The sequence below is a fragment of the Phyllopteryx taeniolatus genome, chromosome 2 (genome assembly GCF_024500385.1).
Source record: "Phyllopteryx taeniolatus isolate TA_2022b chromosome 2, UOR_Ptae_1.2, whole genome shotgun sequence".
In the NCBI taxonomy this organism is placed as follows: domain Eukaryota; kingdom Metazoa; phylum Chordata; class Actinopteri; order Syngnathiformes; family Syngnathidae; genus Phyllopteryx; species Phyllopteryx taeniolatus.
Window position 1 is genome coordinate 8,415,863 of NC_084503.1, and position 16,552 is coordinate 8,432,414.

Genomic DNA, 16,552 nt, shown 5'->3' on the forward strand with positions numbered 1-16,552 from the left:
CTTAAGCAAGTAGCGACCCCACAGTTGTGTTACGTGATTTTCGAATGTCTGAGTGGCAGTGAAGGTGTCTGAAGCTTGTACAACCCCAATTCCAATGAAGTTGTGACGTTGTGTTAAACATAAATAAAAACAGAATACAATGATTTGCGAATCATGTTCAACCTATATTTAATTGAATACACTACAAAGACGAGATATTTAATGTTCAAACTGATAAACTTTATTGTTTTTAGCAAATAATCATTAACTTAGAATTTTATGGCCGCAACACGTTCCAAAAAAGCTGGGACAGGTGGCAAAAAAGACTGAGAAAGTTGAGGAATGCTCATCAAACACCTGTTTGGAACATCCCACAGGTGAACAGGCTAATCGGGAACAGGTGGGTGCCATGATTGGGTATAAAAGGAGCTTCCCTGAATTGCTCAGTCATTCACAAGCAAAGATGGGGCGAGGTTCACCTCTTTGTGAACAAGTGCGTGAGAAAATAGTCCAACAGTTTAAGGACAATGTTCCTCAACGTACACTTGCAAGGAATTTAGGGATTTCATCATCTATGGTCCATAATATCATCAAAAGGTTCAGAGAATCTGGAGAAATCACTGCATGTAAGCGGCAAGGCTGAAAAGCAACATTGAATGCCCGTGATGTCATCGGTAACTTACACATCTGGGAAGGCACCATTAATGCTGAAAGGTACATATAGGTTTTGGAGAAACATATGCCGCCATCCAAGCAACGTCTTTTTCATGGACGCCCCTGCTTATTTCAGCAAGACAATGCCAAACCACATTCTGCACGTGTTACAACAGCGTGGCTTCGTAGGAAAAGAGTGCGGGTACAGACTGGCCTTCCTGCAGTCCAGTCCTGTCTCCCATTGAAATGTGTGGCGCATTATGAAGCGTAAAATACGACAGACAGGACTGTTGAACAGCTGAAGCTGTACATCAAGCATACATAAAATTCCAAGTTAATGATGATTTGCTAAAAACAATAAAGTTCATCAGTTTTAACATTAAATTGCAAATCATTGTATTCTGTTTTTATTAATGTTTAACACAAAACGTCCCAACTTTATTGGAATTGGGGTTGTATTTGGAGGCTGAAGGAAAACAGTTGAGCGCAGAGTGAGTTGACAACAACAAATAAAATGACATCGATTTGAAGAACATTTAGGGGGTAGTAAATTAATCACAGTGATTTTCCGTATCAGTCCTATGAAGAGAGGGTGAATTGGTAGTCAAGGGAGCAACAGTATAGCTTTACAGCAATACAGCAGTTCTAGTTTCTAAAAATGTCAGCACACAAAGATCCAGAGAATGTAGATAAGGACCACCCACACCCATGCACACCTTCTTCTAGATACAAATTTAATATGTGAGTTCAGCCTCATGTGGCCCACCCTGCTGTAACCTCAATCTAATAGCTGTGTTTTACCTTCCGCGTTATCAGAGGCTGGTTTGGGTTGAGGCTCACAGCTTCCCAATCGTCATCTGCTTCCATCTCGATACTGCTAAAGTCTCTCCGAATATCTCGAGACAGACTTGAACACAACAACATTAACATTTGAGCACATCTTCACTGAGTATGTGACTGTTGACAAAGGATGTTTTTGTGTTCCACCTCTTTGTGCTGGCCTCAGCAAGATGCAAAGCCTCTTCAGCAGTCTCCCGTCTGCACCGTTCATCTGCCAGACTCCGCTCTACCTCAAGTAGTCTAAATGTAGATAGAGCAAAGCAATACAGCCAAGGTCAACAACCCTTGTGGCACAGTGCTACAAGAAGTAATACGGAGCAGTACCTGTGCATCCATAAATCGTAGGTGTGGAGCGTTTATTTACTCAACTGCAGATACTGTAGGACAAGCAGTCTATTGTTTTTGGAATAATACAGTGCCGTGAAAAAGTATTGGCCCCCTTCTCAAATTCTTACATTTTTCCCCACTTAAATGTTTAAGATCAAACAAATTTAAATAGACAAATATAACCCAAGTGAACTTAAAATGCTGTTTTTAAATGGCGATTTCATTTATTAAGGAAAAAAAAAAAAAGACTATTCAAAGTTACCTGGCCCTGTGTGGAAAAAGTAATTACCCCACTTGTTCAAATCATGGATTCAATGTGGCTAATCATAATTTTTGGTTAATTTTCACTGATCACACCCAAGCCTGATTACCTCCAGATCTCCTCAATTAAGAAATCACTGAAACTGAAATCTGTCCCGACAAAATTAAGTCGGACAAAAAATCTGTACAAGCTGCAACAAAATGACACGACCCAAAGAAATTCCAGAACAGTCGAGAAATAAAGTAATTGACAGCTATCAGTCTGGAAAGGGTTATGGAACCCATTTCTAAATCGTTAGGATTCCAGCGATCCATAGGGAAAGCCATTATAATCACATGGAGAAAACATGGAACAGTGGTGAACCTTCCAAGGAGTGGCCAGCCTACGAAGATTACCCCAAGAAAACAGCAATGACTCATCCAGAAGGACACAAAGAAACTCCGGTAAACTTGTAAAGAACTGCAGGCCTCCCTTGCCTCAGTTAAAATCAGCGTTCATGACACAAAAATAAGGAAGACACTAGACAGAAGTGGCATCCATGGGAGAGTTCAAAGGCGAAACCCACCACCAACCAAAAAGAACCTAAAGGCTCGTCTTATATTTTCAAAAAACATCTGAATGATGACCAAGGCTTTTGGGAGAATATTATATGGACTGATGAGCTGAAAGTTGAGCTTTTTGGAAAGTACGTCTCGTTATCTGGCGTCAGTGTAGCACAGCATTTCAGAAAAAGAACATCATAGTAAAACATGGTAGTGATAGTGTGATAGTCTTTATCCTTCAGGACCTGGACAACATGCTGGCATTGATGGAACCATGAATTCTGCTCTTTAACGGAAAATCGTGAAGGAAAATGCTCAGCCATCAGTTTGTGACCTCAAGCTGAAGCGCAGTTGGGTCCTGCAGCAAGATGATGATCCAAAAGACACCAGCAACTCAACTTCTGAATGGCTTAAAAAAACAAATTGAAGATTTTGGAGTGGCCTCGTCAAAGTCCAGACTTGAATCCGATTGAAATGCAGTGGCATGACCTTAAAAACACTATTTATGCTTGAAAAACCACCATTTTTGCTGAATTAAAAAAATTCTGCAAGGAAGAGTGGGTCAAAATATCTCCCCGGAGATGTGAAAAACTCATTGTCAGTTCTAGAAAATGCTTGATTTCAGTTGTTACTGCTGAAGATGGCCCAACTAGTTATTAGGTTTAGTGGGCCATTACTTTTTCACACAGAACCAGGTAACTTTTGATAGTATATTTTCCTTAAATGAAAACCCAATTTAAACACAGCATTTTAACTTCACTTGGGTTATATTTTTCTGATATTTACATATACTGTACACCATGGTGATGCAGAGTAAATGTCTTTTGCGGAGCCGATCAATCTGCAAATTATGACAAAGCGGATCGGCATAAAATGTTAATTATCGAATCAGATCGGTGTAAAGTCTAGTCATTACGACTCCAGTCAGAGCGATCTCACCTTTCTTGGAGCTGGCCGACTTCAATTGTTTGAGCAAGGACTGTGTTGTTTCTCTCCTGAGGTGCTCCGGGAGCCACCTCTGCAATTGCTGCCCCCTAAAAGGAAGGCAAACACAATACCACAATTAATATTTTTAAGATTCAAAACAATCTTACTAAAACAAATTAAAAGAAACACAACATGTACAAACATCCCATTAGAGACCGTAAAGAGCGTAATCTAAAAGCAACAATGCAATCAACTGTAATCACTCTCACTTAATGTAAAACCAATTGTGGAAAAGCGAACTGAAAATACACTATTGGAGACAGAGGAGATTGGGCCATTACATCTGAAAAAAAAAAAGTGAAAATGGAAGAAAATTTGGCACCATACAAAACCTAAATTAACAGAATTTTTATGGCCATCTTAGTAACTTTTACCTGTGCCTGGCCTTGGGTTTCCAGCCAGTGGCATCGATTTTGGGTGTCCCTCAGATTTTGGGACACGGCACTCAGCTGGGCTGTGACAGCACTTTTTTCCACCATCGCCTGCTGTAGCTGTGGACAAGAACATGAAGGATTTGCCGCTTTTTCTCACATTTCACTATTTCACATTAGTCAACTCGTTCAGTGCTGTAATTATTCAGAAGACAAAACAATGTGGATTAAAATCTATAGTATGTCAGTGTTTTGCAATGAACTTTTTTCTTTTTCTTTGGCTTTTTGTGTGTATGTACATCTTTCTCAAGGATAAACAAGCAAAGAAGCTCGATTATTTGATAGAAGTCTTAGTAGGATATTCAATTACAAAAATATTCGATAGCTGTGGCCCTATTCCAGCACTAATAGATGCATTTCTCATTCGTGACAGGTCTGTTTAAAGTGTGAATTATTAATTAAAATACTATAGGTTTAATGCAGGCGGCACGGCGGCCGACTGGTTAGAGCGTCTGCCTCACAGTTCTGAGGACCGGGGTTCCATCCCCGCATGTTCTCCCCGTGCCTGCGTGGGTTTTCTCCGGGCACTCCGGTTTCCTCCCACATCCCAAAAAAAACCACGCATGGTAGGTTAATTGACGACCCTAGTGAGGAGAAGCGGCTCAGAAAATGGATGGATGGATGGAGGTTTAATGCATTATTTTGTGTATCGTTCCATAACTCGGGTGTAACTTCTCTGAGATGTCTAGCCTTGCTAAAAGCAGCAAGCCATTTTGTCTTATCCATGGACATTCCCAAGCCAGATATGACAGCTGGCTAGGTAGCTGGTGGGAATCTTCTGATTATGGACATTTACTGAATCTGACTGAAGGAGGCTCCTTATAATCTGTCTTTTTGGGTTTCGGCTTCGGAGAAAGCGTGGGGCCTTGCAAAGAGCATGAGGACAGCCAGCCATCTCCCCTTCTCTTTCACCTCTCCCTCTGTTTCTTTTTGTTTACATCATGTAAATAGCTCTTTGTATTAAATAACCCAGAGACAAGATTGCTTCCTTAATTATTCTAAAAAAAAAGAGGAATTTACAACACGCCACTTCCAGAAGAAGAAAAAGCAAGCAGTGATACTGATGCATTATTCAGCGGTTTCATACCTTTGAGTTGAGTTGCTGAAGGTACTGGTCTCGTTGCTGGAGGTCATATAAGCATTGCTGCAGATCTCTGTGAAGCTGGATCCTCTCCGCCTCCAGTCGACTCACCGCCTCCTCCATTTCACTCTGGCCTAACAGATTCACTGTTACCTAGTTATGCATAAATACAAAGAGTAATAAATGGTTAACTATGGAATCTTTAGTAAAAAGCAATCATTTCACAGATAATGATGAAGCCTGCTAAATTATAACAGAAAAACCTCTAAATTCAAATGCTCCTAGACTGGTACAATTCAGAATATATATATATCCGGCACGGTGGACGACTGGTTAGCACATCTGCCTCACAGTTCTGGGGTTCGGATACCGGCCCCGGTTGTGTGGAGTTTGCATGTTCTCCCCGTGCCTGGGTGGGTTTTCTCCGAGCACTCCGGTTTCCTCCCACATCCCAAAAACATGCGGGGTAGGTTAATTGGGAACTCTGAATTGCCCGTAGGTATGATTGTGAGAGCGAATGATTGTTTGTTTATATGTTCCCTGCGATTGGCTGGTGACCGGTTCAGGGTGTACCCCGCCTCCCGCCCGAAGATAGCTGGGATAGGCTCCGGCAGCCCGCGATCCTAGTGAGGAGAAAACATCGAACCTTGGCTGTCCCTCTGATGAGCTCATTTCTAATTTTATCCAACCTGGTCACTCCGAGAGCGAACCTCAACATCTTCATTTCCGCCACCTCCAACTCTGTTTCCTGTTGTCTCTTCAGTGCCACCGTCTCGAATCCGTACATGATGGCTGGCCTCACCACTGTTTTATAAACTTTGCTCTTCATCCTAGCAGAGACTCTTCTGTCACATAACACACCTGACACCTTCCCCCACCCATTTGAACCTGCTTGGACCCGTTTCTTCACTTCCTGACCACACTCACGATTGCTCTGGACGGTTGACCCCAAGTATCTAAAGTCCTCCACCCTTGCTATCTCTTCTCCTTCTAGCCTCAGTCTCCCCCCACCACCCCTCTCATTCATGCACATATATTCTGTTTTACTTTGGCTAATATTCATTCCTCTGCTTTCCAGTGCATGCCTCCATCATTCTAACTGTTCCACCACCTGCTCATCAACTTTATTCCTCTATAGTTCCCACAGCTCTGCACATCACCATTGTTCTTAAAAATGGGCACCAGCACACTTTTCCTCCATTCCTCAGGCATTCTATTGAACAAGCTGGTCAGAAACTCCACAGCCACCTCTCCTAGATGCTTCCATAGCTCCACAGAAATGTCATCAGGACCAACTGCCTTTCCATTTTTCATCCTCTTTAATGCCTTTCTAACTTCCCCCTTACTAATCATTGCCACTTCCTGGTCCACCACACTTGCCTCATCTACTCTCCCTTCTCTCTCGTTTTCCTCATTCATCAACTTCTCGAAGTATTCTTTCCATCTAGCTAGCACACTGCTGGCACCAGTCAACATATTTCCATCTCTATCCTTAATCACCCTAACCTGCTGCACATCCTTCCCATCTCTATCCCACTGTCTGGCTAGCCTAAACGGTAGGTAATTTTATTTCCTGATAATATATATCTATAGATACCTTTATAGATCCTTTTCTCCTTCTTTAGTGTCCAACCTGCCATATATGTCATCATATGCCTCTTTTGGCCTTTGCCCTGTGTCGCATCTCAATGTATTCCTTTCGCCTCTCCTTGGTCCTCTCAGTGTCATACTTCTTCTTAGCTAGCCTTTTTCCTTGTATGATTTCCTGTACTGTGAGGTTCCACCACCAGGTCTCCTTCTCTCCTTTCACCTCCTCCACCTTTCATTTCTCTTTCACCTCTCGGTCACATCCTACCTGTGGGGCATAGCCACTAATCACATTATACATAACGCCCTCAATTTCAAGTTTCAGCCTCATCACTTGATCTGATACTCGATCTGATACTCTGATACGCATGACAATGATCCCAAACACACTGGGCAACGAAGGATTGGCTTCATAAGAAGTATTTCAAGGTCCTGGAGTGGCCTAGCCAGTCTCCAGATCTCAACCCCATAGAAAATGTTTAGAGGGAGTTGAAAGTCTGTGTTGCCCAGCAACAGCCCCAAAACACCACTGCTCTGGAGGAGAGCTGCATGGAAGAATGGCCCAAAATGCCAGCAAGAGTGTGTGAAACCCTTGTGAACATTTACAGAAAACATTGACCAAACAGAGCTTCAAACAAAAGGTGCTCTGTCTTGAGCTGTTTAACACATCTAGATGTAAATACCATGACATAAAAGCTAAAATTCTGAACTTTTGTCTCAAATTCATCTTTTGATCTGAAACCCAAATGTCTTCAGTATACAACAAAAAACAAATGACTTTACCTTGCCGTTCCAATACCTTTCGAGGGGATTGTATGTACTCCAAATCCAACTTTGATCATTAAAAAAATTCTCATTAGCACACAGTTGTCAGCGCATTATTGTACATAATCTGACAACAAAGGCGCCATGGAGGCGATGATTAGTGACTTAGTGAAGCGATGATCAGTGACTGAGAGTTCGTCTCGCGGGCAGCTCTGCATTTCCACTGCTGTGCGTGACAGTCTCGTTTACTCCAGGGACATTTCACTGACATCTTGTGCCAGTGACAAAGCCGCCATGCAGCCAATGATTACTTAGTGATGCGATAATTAGTGGCGCTAACTTGCTAGCCTGGCTAATCATGGTGCATAACCGCAGAGCTGGCCGCCGTTTTGTATGCGTTATTAGACAAAATAATTGGCGAATAATGACGCAAGCTAGCTAGCTCACCTGTTTAATCAGACAGACAAGAGTGGAGCATGTTTAATATTTAAGATTATCGGCCACGATCTGTTTCGGACCCTATTATCGGGACAAATTCCCTCATAACACACTTCAGACCACAGAATCATCTTTCAATATATATATCTATATCTATATATAAATAAAAATCAGACAGTCTGCCATTTGTTGTCTTTGTTCAGGAAAGTGCAAAATCGGGACAAAAAATGCCCGATTATCTTTATGCGTGTAACGGGACTTGGGACAGTGCCAAGGAACTAGAGTTGTGCGATATGGACATTTTATATCCTGATAAACAGTAGGTAATTTTATTTCCTGATAATATATATCTTGGTATATTTTTCCAGAAAATTACATAAAATGGCCATTTTTTGAGAATTTCTCCACATATTCAGTAAATCAGAATCATCTTTATTTTCCAAGTATGTCCAAAAAACACACAAGGAATTTGTCTCCGGTAGTTGGAGTCACTCTAGTATGACAACAGACCGTCAATTGACAGAGAACACTTTTGAGACATAAAGACATTGACAAAAAACAGTTACTGAGCAATAAAGGGCTGCTAGTTATCTGGTAATGCCGGTAAACATTTTTTTGGGACAATTGTGCAAAAAGATGCAGAGTCCTCTAGCACTTAGAGCAGTTTGAAAGACTAATATTGCAATAGTCCGGTGCAATGACCATTGTGCAAAGGGCGCCGAGACTTCAAGCGACAGTGAGTGGACGAGTAATATATAATTGGCCCCACAGAAATGTGACAACAAACTCAAGTCCAAAAATTGCCAGCATGTTGTAATGGAATTGCAGGTTAGGTGATTAAGAAGTTGATGGCAAGAGGGAAGAAGCTGTTGGAATGTCTGCTAGTTTTAGTTTGCATTGATCACATATTTTATATAGACCACTCAATTAAATCGATTGAAGATAAAAATCAAATCAAATATCCAGTGGCCAAAGAAACACCATTCAAAATATCTGGTTATACAACCACTTTTGAAGGAATCCAGTAAACTGGAAAGAATTAAAATAAATACAACACATTGGAACATGTAAAAAAAAAAGCATTGGCCACCTTCTCAAATTCTTATATTTTTGCAGTTTCCCCATTTTAATCAAACAAATGTAAATAGACAAATATTACCCAAGTGAACTTAAAATGCTATTTTTGAATGGTTAAATGAATTAAAACTATTCAAAGTTACCTGACCATGTGTGAAAAAGTAAAGGCTTCCTAAACCTAATAACTGGTTGGGCCATCATCAGCAGCAACAACTGAAATCAAGCATTTTCTATAACTGGCAATGAGTCTTTCAGATCTATGTGGAGATATTTTGGCCCACTCATTCTTCAAAAAATGGAGGGCTTTCAAGCTTGAACGGCCTTTTTAGGGTCATGCCACTCACTGCATTTCAATCAGATTCAAGTCTGGACTTGGACAAGGGCAATCCAAAACCATTTTGTTTTTTTATTAAGCTATTCAGAAGTTGACTTGCTGGTGTGTAGTGGATAGCTATCTTGCTGCAGAACCCAAGTGCGCTTCAGCTTGAGGTCACAAACTCATGGCTCTCCTTCAGGATTTTCTGTTAAAGAGCAGAATTCATTGTTCCATCAATCACAGCATGTTGTCCAGGTCCTGAAGGAACAACGCAGCCCAAGACCATCACACTACCACAACCATGTTTGACTGTTGGGATGATGTTCTTTTTCTGAAATGCTGTACTACATTTATGCCAGACGTAACAAGACACACAACTTCCAAAAAGCTCAACTTTCCTCTCGTCAGTCCATATAATATTCTCCCAAAAGTCTCATTCAGATGTTGTTTTGCAAAAGTAAGATGAGCCTTCACGTTCTTTTTGGTCAGCAGTGATTTTTGCCTTGGAACTCTGTCATGGATGCCATTTTTGCCCAGTCTCTTCGTTATTGTTGTGTCATGAACACTGACCTTAACTGAGGCAAGGGAGGCATGCAGTTGTTTAGAAATTGTGCTGAGTTCCTTTGTGGCCACCTGGATGAGTCATTGCTGGTCTCTTGGGGTAATCTTTGCAGAATGGCCACTCCTGGGAAGGTTTACCACTGTTCCGTGTTTTCTCCACGTGATGATCATGGCTCTCCCTATGGTTCACTGGAGTCCTAACCCTTTCCAGACTGATATATGTAATTACTTTATTTCTTGACTTCTGGAATTTCTTTGGATCGTGTCATTATATTGCAGCGTTTTTAGATCTTTTGTCCAACTTGATTTTGTTAGGACAGATTCTGTTTAAGTAATTTCTTGATTGAACTGGTCTGAAGATAATCAGGCTTGGGTGTGATCAGTGAAAATTAGCCAAACATCATTAGCCACAAATAATGTAATTCATGATAATAACTTTTTCACACAGGGCCAGGTAATTGAAAAGTTTGTTTCCTTAATAAATGAAATCACCATTTAAAAACAGCATTTTAAGTTCACTTGGGTTATAGTTGATATTTACATTTGTTCGATCTTAAAAATTAAAGTGGGGAAACTTTGCAAAAATAAGAATTTGAGAAGGGGGCAATACTTTTTCACGGCGCTGTACTGAGTGAAAGACAAGCTTTGTATGTAGTGGGCAGAGCCAAATTTAGCCTCGAAGGCGGATGAAGATAGAGAGAGACGTCGCTGCATGTACGTACAGTGGGTACGGAAAGTATTCAGACACCCTTAAATTTTTCACTCTGTTATATTGCAGCCATTTGCTAAAATCCTTTTTCAGTTTTTTCCCCTCCTTAATGTACACACAGCACCCCATATTGACAGAAAAAAAGGGAATTGTTGATTTTTTTGCAGGTTTACTAAAAAAGAAAAACTGAAATATCACACAGCCATAAGTATTCAGACCCTTTGCTGTGACACTCATATTTAACTCGGGTGCTGTCCATTTCTTCTGATCATCCTTGAGATGGTTCTACACCTTCATTGGAGTCCAGCTGTGTTTGATTATACTGATTGGACTTGAATAGGAAAGCCACATGCCTGTCTATATATAAGACCTTACAGCTCACAGTGCATGTCAGAGCAAATGAAAATCATGAGGTCAAAGGAACTGCCTAAAGAGCTCAGAGACAGAATTGTTGCAAGGCACAAATCTGGCCAAGGTTACAAAAAAAAAAGGTTCCTAAGAGCACAGTGGCCTCCATAATCATTAAATGAAAGACGTTTGGGATGACCAAAACCCTTCCTAGAGCTGGCCAGACTGCGCAATCGGGGGAGAAGAGCCTTGGTGAGAGAGGTAAAGAAGAACCCAAAGATCACTGTGCCTGAGCTCCAGAGATGCTGTCGGGAGATGGGACAAAGTTCTAGAAAGTCAACCATCACTGCATAGCCCTGACTTAAACCCAATTGAGTATCTCTGGAGAGACCTGAAAATGGCTGTCCACCAACGTTCACCATCCAACCTCACAGAACTGGAGAGGGTCTCCAAGGAGGAATGGCAGAGGATCCCCAAATCCAGGTGTGAAAACACAAAAAGACATATGAAGGCCTGCATGGAGTTTGCTAAAAAAACAAAAAAGAACAACAAAGGACTCCAAGATGGTGAGAAATAAGATTCTCTGGTCTGATGAGACCAATAGAGAACTTTTTGGCCTTAATTCTAAGTGGTGTGTGTGGAGAAAAACCAAAAAGTCCCAACAGTGAAGCATGGTGGTGGCCGCATCATGCTGTGGGAGTGTTTTTCAGCTGCAGGGACAGGACGCCTGGTTGCAATCGAAGGAAAGATTGAAAGATGAACCTTCTCCAGAGTGCTCAGGACCTCACCTTCCAACAAGACAATGACCCGAAGCACACAGCTAAAATAACAGAGTGGCTTCAGAACAACTCCGTGACTGTTGTTGAATGGCCCAGCCAGAGCCCTGACTTAAACCCAATTGTGCATCTCTGGAGAGACCTGAAAATGGCTGTCCACCAATGTTCAACATCCAACCTGACAGAACTGGAGAGGATCTGGAAGGAGGAATGGCAGAGGTTCCCCAAATCCAGGTGTGAAAAACCTGTTGCATCATTCCCTAAAAGACTCATGGCTGTATTAGCTCAAAAGGGTGCTTCTACTAAATACTGAGCAAAGGGTCTGAATACCGAGTGTGAAATGGCTGTGTGATTTCAGTTTTTTTGAATAAATCTGCAAAAATTTCAACAATTCCGTTTTTTTTCCTGTCAATATGGGGTGCTGTGTGTACAAACCAAATTAACTTAAATGATTTTAGCAAATGGCTGCAATATAAGAGTGAAAAATTTAAAGGGGTCTGAAAACTTTCCGTACCTACTGTGTATGTGCACTTTGAATGGCCATTTATTTTATTGGGTAATGAGACATTCAAGAAAGTTTGAAATGACAAACTATTCACGGCAGGGCCCGGTCCCAAGCCTCCGCGGTTAGTGGGGAATTACTGTAATTCAATTTCACTCATTCCCCTCGGGAAAAACTTTTCTAATTTACCGGCCTTCCAAAGAAAGAATTATCTTCGACATTAGTGGTTTCATCGTACAGTAATAATACACTGAGACGACATGCCACAGAGTGAGTTCATGCAAGTACACAAACTTACCTTGACTGGTTGTGTGTCTCTTTCAGACCTGCAAGCAGTAAAGAATGTTAAGTGCTGTAATTTCTTCCTCTTTGCTACAGAAGTGTCAAAATATAATTAATATTGTGTGTGTGCAATATGCTGCAGACTTGTAAACATATGCTGGTAAACAATGCAGGATTAATAAATAGACTAGACAGCTTTGGTTTTGACGGACATGTAAGCATTCAAACATCCATCACATGTAGAGTTACTTTTACCTTTGAATAGTTGTTTCTTTCGGCAAACTGCTGGCTTCTTTCTCAGGTGTCAGTCTAGGCTGCAGCTCATTAATCTGCAAGACAAGCAATAGTAGAATAACAGCTTGTTGACCAAATGCAACTTGAAATCCTACCGTACACTGAATGCGGCAGCTGATGTGTATCACACGGTAACACCATGCACAAGGTTGCAATAGTATGTTTAAAAAAATGAAAATCTGACTCGACCCTGCATGCTGAATGCAAAAGGAAACACTATAGAGACATAAGTGCAAGCAACAGCAAAAATCAAACCATTGCTGAAGACTACTTACCGTCCCATGTTTTTCAATCCGGAAAGCACTTCTTTTTGACTTTTTCTCACTCATGGTCCTGATAGTGTTTAGGCCTGACCCTTGCGTGGACTCAACCACTTTTGTGGCCCCTGCCAACTCATCAACCAGCCTGTCACGATCATTTTGGAGGCTGGCCATGGATCTGGAGAATGCACAGAGCTGCCTGCTAAAGGTGTGTTTTTCCAGGAAAACAAGTTTTAGTTGTTTTTCCTTTTCTGACAAAGCTTTTGTTAGCTCACCCAACAACTTGTTCAGCTCTGCTTGAGTATCTTTGCTCTGCAAAGCTCTTAATTCATGAACAAGAATCTCCCGTTCTTTGGTAAACATGGCCACGTCAGATGTAGCATCCTGGAAACTGCGCTCAACTTTGTTTAGAGCTGCCAGAGTCTCTTTGAGTTCTTCATCATACCTGTTTCGCAACACCTTGAAGTCTTCAATGAGCTGGTCACGGTCATTCTGCAAGGCCGCCATGGATTTACAAAGGGACTCATTTTGAGTCTTTATGGCTTTATTTTGCCCTTGGGCCTCCAACAACTGTTGCTCCATTTCCAGTAGGTCCTTTGCAAATTCTGTCACCCTTTGCTCAGCATTCTCTCGCTCAGTCCTCATTAGCGCCACCTCACGTTCAAAGCCATCCAGTTCAGTATTGTATTTATCATCTGCATTAGCTAGTTTTTTGTCGGTTTCATTTTCAAGCAGCTCCATTTGTTTCTTTAAGTCATCCATTTGGGTTTTCCGAGAAATAAGTTTTTGCTGAAGATCCATACATTCAGCTACTTTAGCCACCACAGTTTGTTGCAGATCAGCAATTACTATGCCCTCATTTGTGGCCTTCTGACTCACTATATCACTTTGTAATTTGGTCACCTGTCCTGTAAGTTTAGCAATATCTGCCTTCAGAGTACAGCTACCCTCCATTTCTTTTTGGAGCTCTGACAGAGCCTCTGTGTGCTGTTTTTGAGCTGCAGTCTTTTGGTTTTCAAGGTTTTTTATAACATCCTCCTGCTTTTTTAGCAAAACTTTCAACTGATTGTCTTTTAGGGATAAAACGTGATTTAAATCCTCTCTGTAACGAACAAGTTGGGCCCTGAGCATAGCGTTCTCTGAATTTAGGTCATCCATCTGATTTAATAATCTCCTAATTTCATGTTTAAGGCCTCTGTTCGGACCACCCTCGTTATCAGGAGAGTCCTCTTTACTTTTAAGGCCTAAATGACTCTTTGCCTCGGGTATTTTGTATTCTGACATCAGTCGCTCTTTTTCACTCTTTAAAGACACCAATGACTTCCTGACAACTTCCAATTTAGCTGCCAACTGCTCTTTTTCCTGGACTGATTTGTCCAAGCTAATTTGCAGACTTCTGACCTTGGCCTCAAGCTCTCTGAGCACTTTATCAGCCTTCTCCCTTTGGTATTGTAAAGATGTTAACCTGTCCTCATAGACAGCTTCTTGGGAGTGACAATTAGCCTGAAGTTGCTCAAGATACCCTGAAATTTGGCTGTCCCTACAGGACAAAAGAGAGGAAATCTCGGCATCTTTGCTTTTAAGAAGGGTTTTCAATTGAAGGGAAATTCCCTTTTGGTTCTCACATTCAGCCTGCACCTTGTCATTTTCAGACCGCAAAAGAAGTAACTCAGAGTCCAAGTCAGCATTTATCTTATCTGTCAGGTTGGAATGAAGATGCAAATGGGAAATCTCTTTGTCTTTGTCAACAATTTGTATTTCCAGAGTATTTCTATCTTGTTCAACTCTTTTAATATGAGCAATGAGTTCATTTACCTGCAGAGTCAGAACTTCTACAGTCTCAGCAAGTTCCGTGTTGCTTGCACTCAGAACAAAGAGCTGCCTTTGTTGAGCAGCAGAAGCAACTGAATATTCGTTTAATGCCTTCTCCAGTCTAGACTTAATTATTTTGAGTTCATTTACTTCTTTATCGCTCATTTGTATATCCTCCAGTAGTCTTTTGGTTGCAAAATCATATTCGACGAGCTGGTTATCTTTGTCCTGCAAGGCCTTTTGGTACAAATCATTCCAAAGTTTTGTAGCTTTTGCCCCTTGAGGAGTGCATGATACAGCAGACAGCTTTGCTTCATTAGTCTGAAACGCTCGCTTTAGAGTATTCATCTTCAATTCTTGGGAGTCCATTTGTTGCTTTAGTTGAGTAACTTTCCGACTCTCATTATCATTAAAATTATTTAGATCATCTATCTGTTTCTGCAACATAACTTCCTTAAATGAGATTAATTGTTTCTCAAGTGCAGGTTCCTTTAATTTGGTTTTCTCTGTGAGGGAATCTTCAGACCTAACATTTTCTAGAACTAGTTTAAGGTGGTCTCTTTCTGACTGAAGTTTTCCGATTTTCTGGTTTGCCTCCTCGATATGAGTCTTGCATGTGATCAAATTGGCTTCAACTTGCGTGTTTTGCTCTTCAACAACAGAGATCTTGTCAGAGCATTTATTTAAATCTTTTTTCAAGTTTTCACAAGTGAACTCTGACGTTTTCAAAGAGCTCTCTAAATGCAATATGTGCTCTTGGTATTTAATGCAGTGTTGTTGCAATTGATTTATTTGTTGATGCTTTTCTTTTAGAAGCTCTTGCAGTTCTTTATTGATGTTTTTGGACCCCTCCTTGCCTCGCTGCACAGCCTTGTGCTTTTCCTCAAAGTCACGGACTAATCTAAGATGTCCATCCTCTTTTTCTTGCCGAACTGCTTCATTCAGCTCCTTGCTAGTTGCAAGCTGAGAAGACAGCTGGATGTTTTGGGCTTGCAAAACACTGATGGATTCAGAAAGTTCATCAATTCTTTTAGAATGTTTGAGGCTCACAGTTTCCAAGTACTCATTTTCATTTTTCACTTTGTCTGAAGTCTTTTGAACATTTTCAAGCTCTTCTCGCAGAAGACACTTCTCAACTTCTAAAATTCTAACCTTCTCATTGAGACTTGTGGTTTCTTGGGTGTGCCGATTCATAATGTCTTTAAGCTCGTTAATGGCATCATCTTTCATTTGCAGCTCCATTTCATGACCATTGTGTATCTTTTCAATTCTTTCACAAAGAGATTTATTTTCTTTCTGCAAAATATTGCTTTCAAGTTGAGCACTAAATTCAGTCTTCTGGACCTCAATTTGGGAAGTCAGTGAATTATTCAAACATAGTGCCTCATCAAGTTTAAGCTGCATGCTATTTGTACAAGATTTTGATTCCATGTACTGTTTTTCTAATGAAAGACTAGCTTTAAGCTTCTCAGCCAGTTCTTTGTTTTCAACCTGCAAATCTGTAATCTTATTTTTGCAGGCCTCTGATGACGACTTCAGTTGTAGAATTTGGGCCTCACAGTGTTGATTTTTGTTAGTCAGCTCAAATATTGCCATCCCGTGAGCTTCACTGATCTGAAACAGTTCTTTTTTAATGTAGTCATTTTGTTGCTTCAGATCCTCAATTGTGTGTAGTTTTTCTTCTGAAAAAGTCTGCATTTTCTCTTCAAGTCTTTCATGTTT

At 40.9% G+C, this 16,552-nt stretch overlaps 1 protein-coding gene across 4 annotated transcripts in view; it reads right to left on the reverse strand.

Moving 5' to 3' along the window:
* si:ch211-220f16.2 (golgin subfamily B member 1) overlaps window positions 1–16,552 on the reverse strand; it is a 66,292-nt gene that overhangs the window by 2,251 nt on the left and 47,489 nt on the right. For 3 of the 4 annotated variants that reach the window (XM_061758529.1, XM_061758540.1, XM_061758549.1), the window contains 7 exons: window positions 12,720–12,793; window positions 12,481–12,508; window positions 5,110–5,256; window positions 3,966–4,082; window positions 3,544–3,638; window positions 1,621–1,713; window positions 1,435–1,540 (listed from right to left, as the gene is read on the reverse strand). In XM_061758529.1, coding sequence (XP_061614513.1) covers window positions 1,435–1,540; window positions 1,621–1,713; window positions 3,544–3,638; window positions 3,966–4,082; window positions 5,110–5,256; window positions 12,481–12,508; window positions 12,720–12,793 — 660 coding nt within the window. Of the gene's footprint in view, window positions 1–1,434; window positions 1,541–1,620; window positions 1,714–3,543; window positions 3,639–3,965; window positions 4,083–5,109; window positions 5,257–12,480; window positions 12,509–12,719; window positions 12,794–13,039; window positions 13,197–16,552 lie in introns of those variants that run through there. The other variant, XM_061758558.1, reaches the window with a different exon arrangement.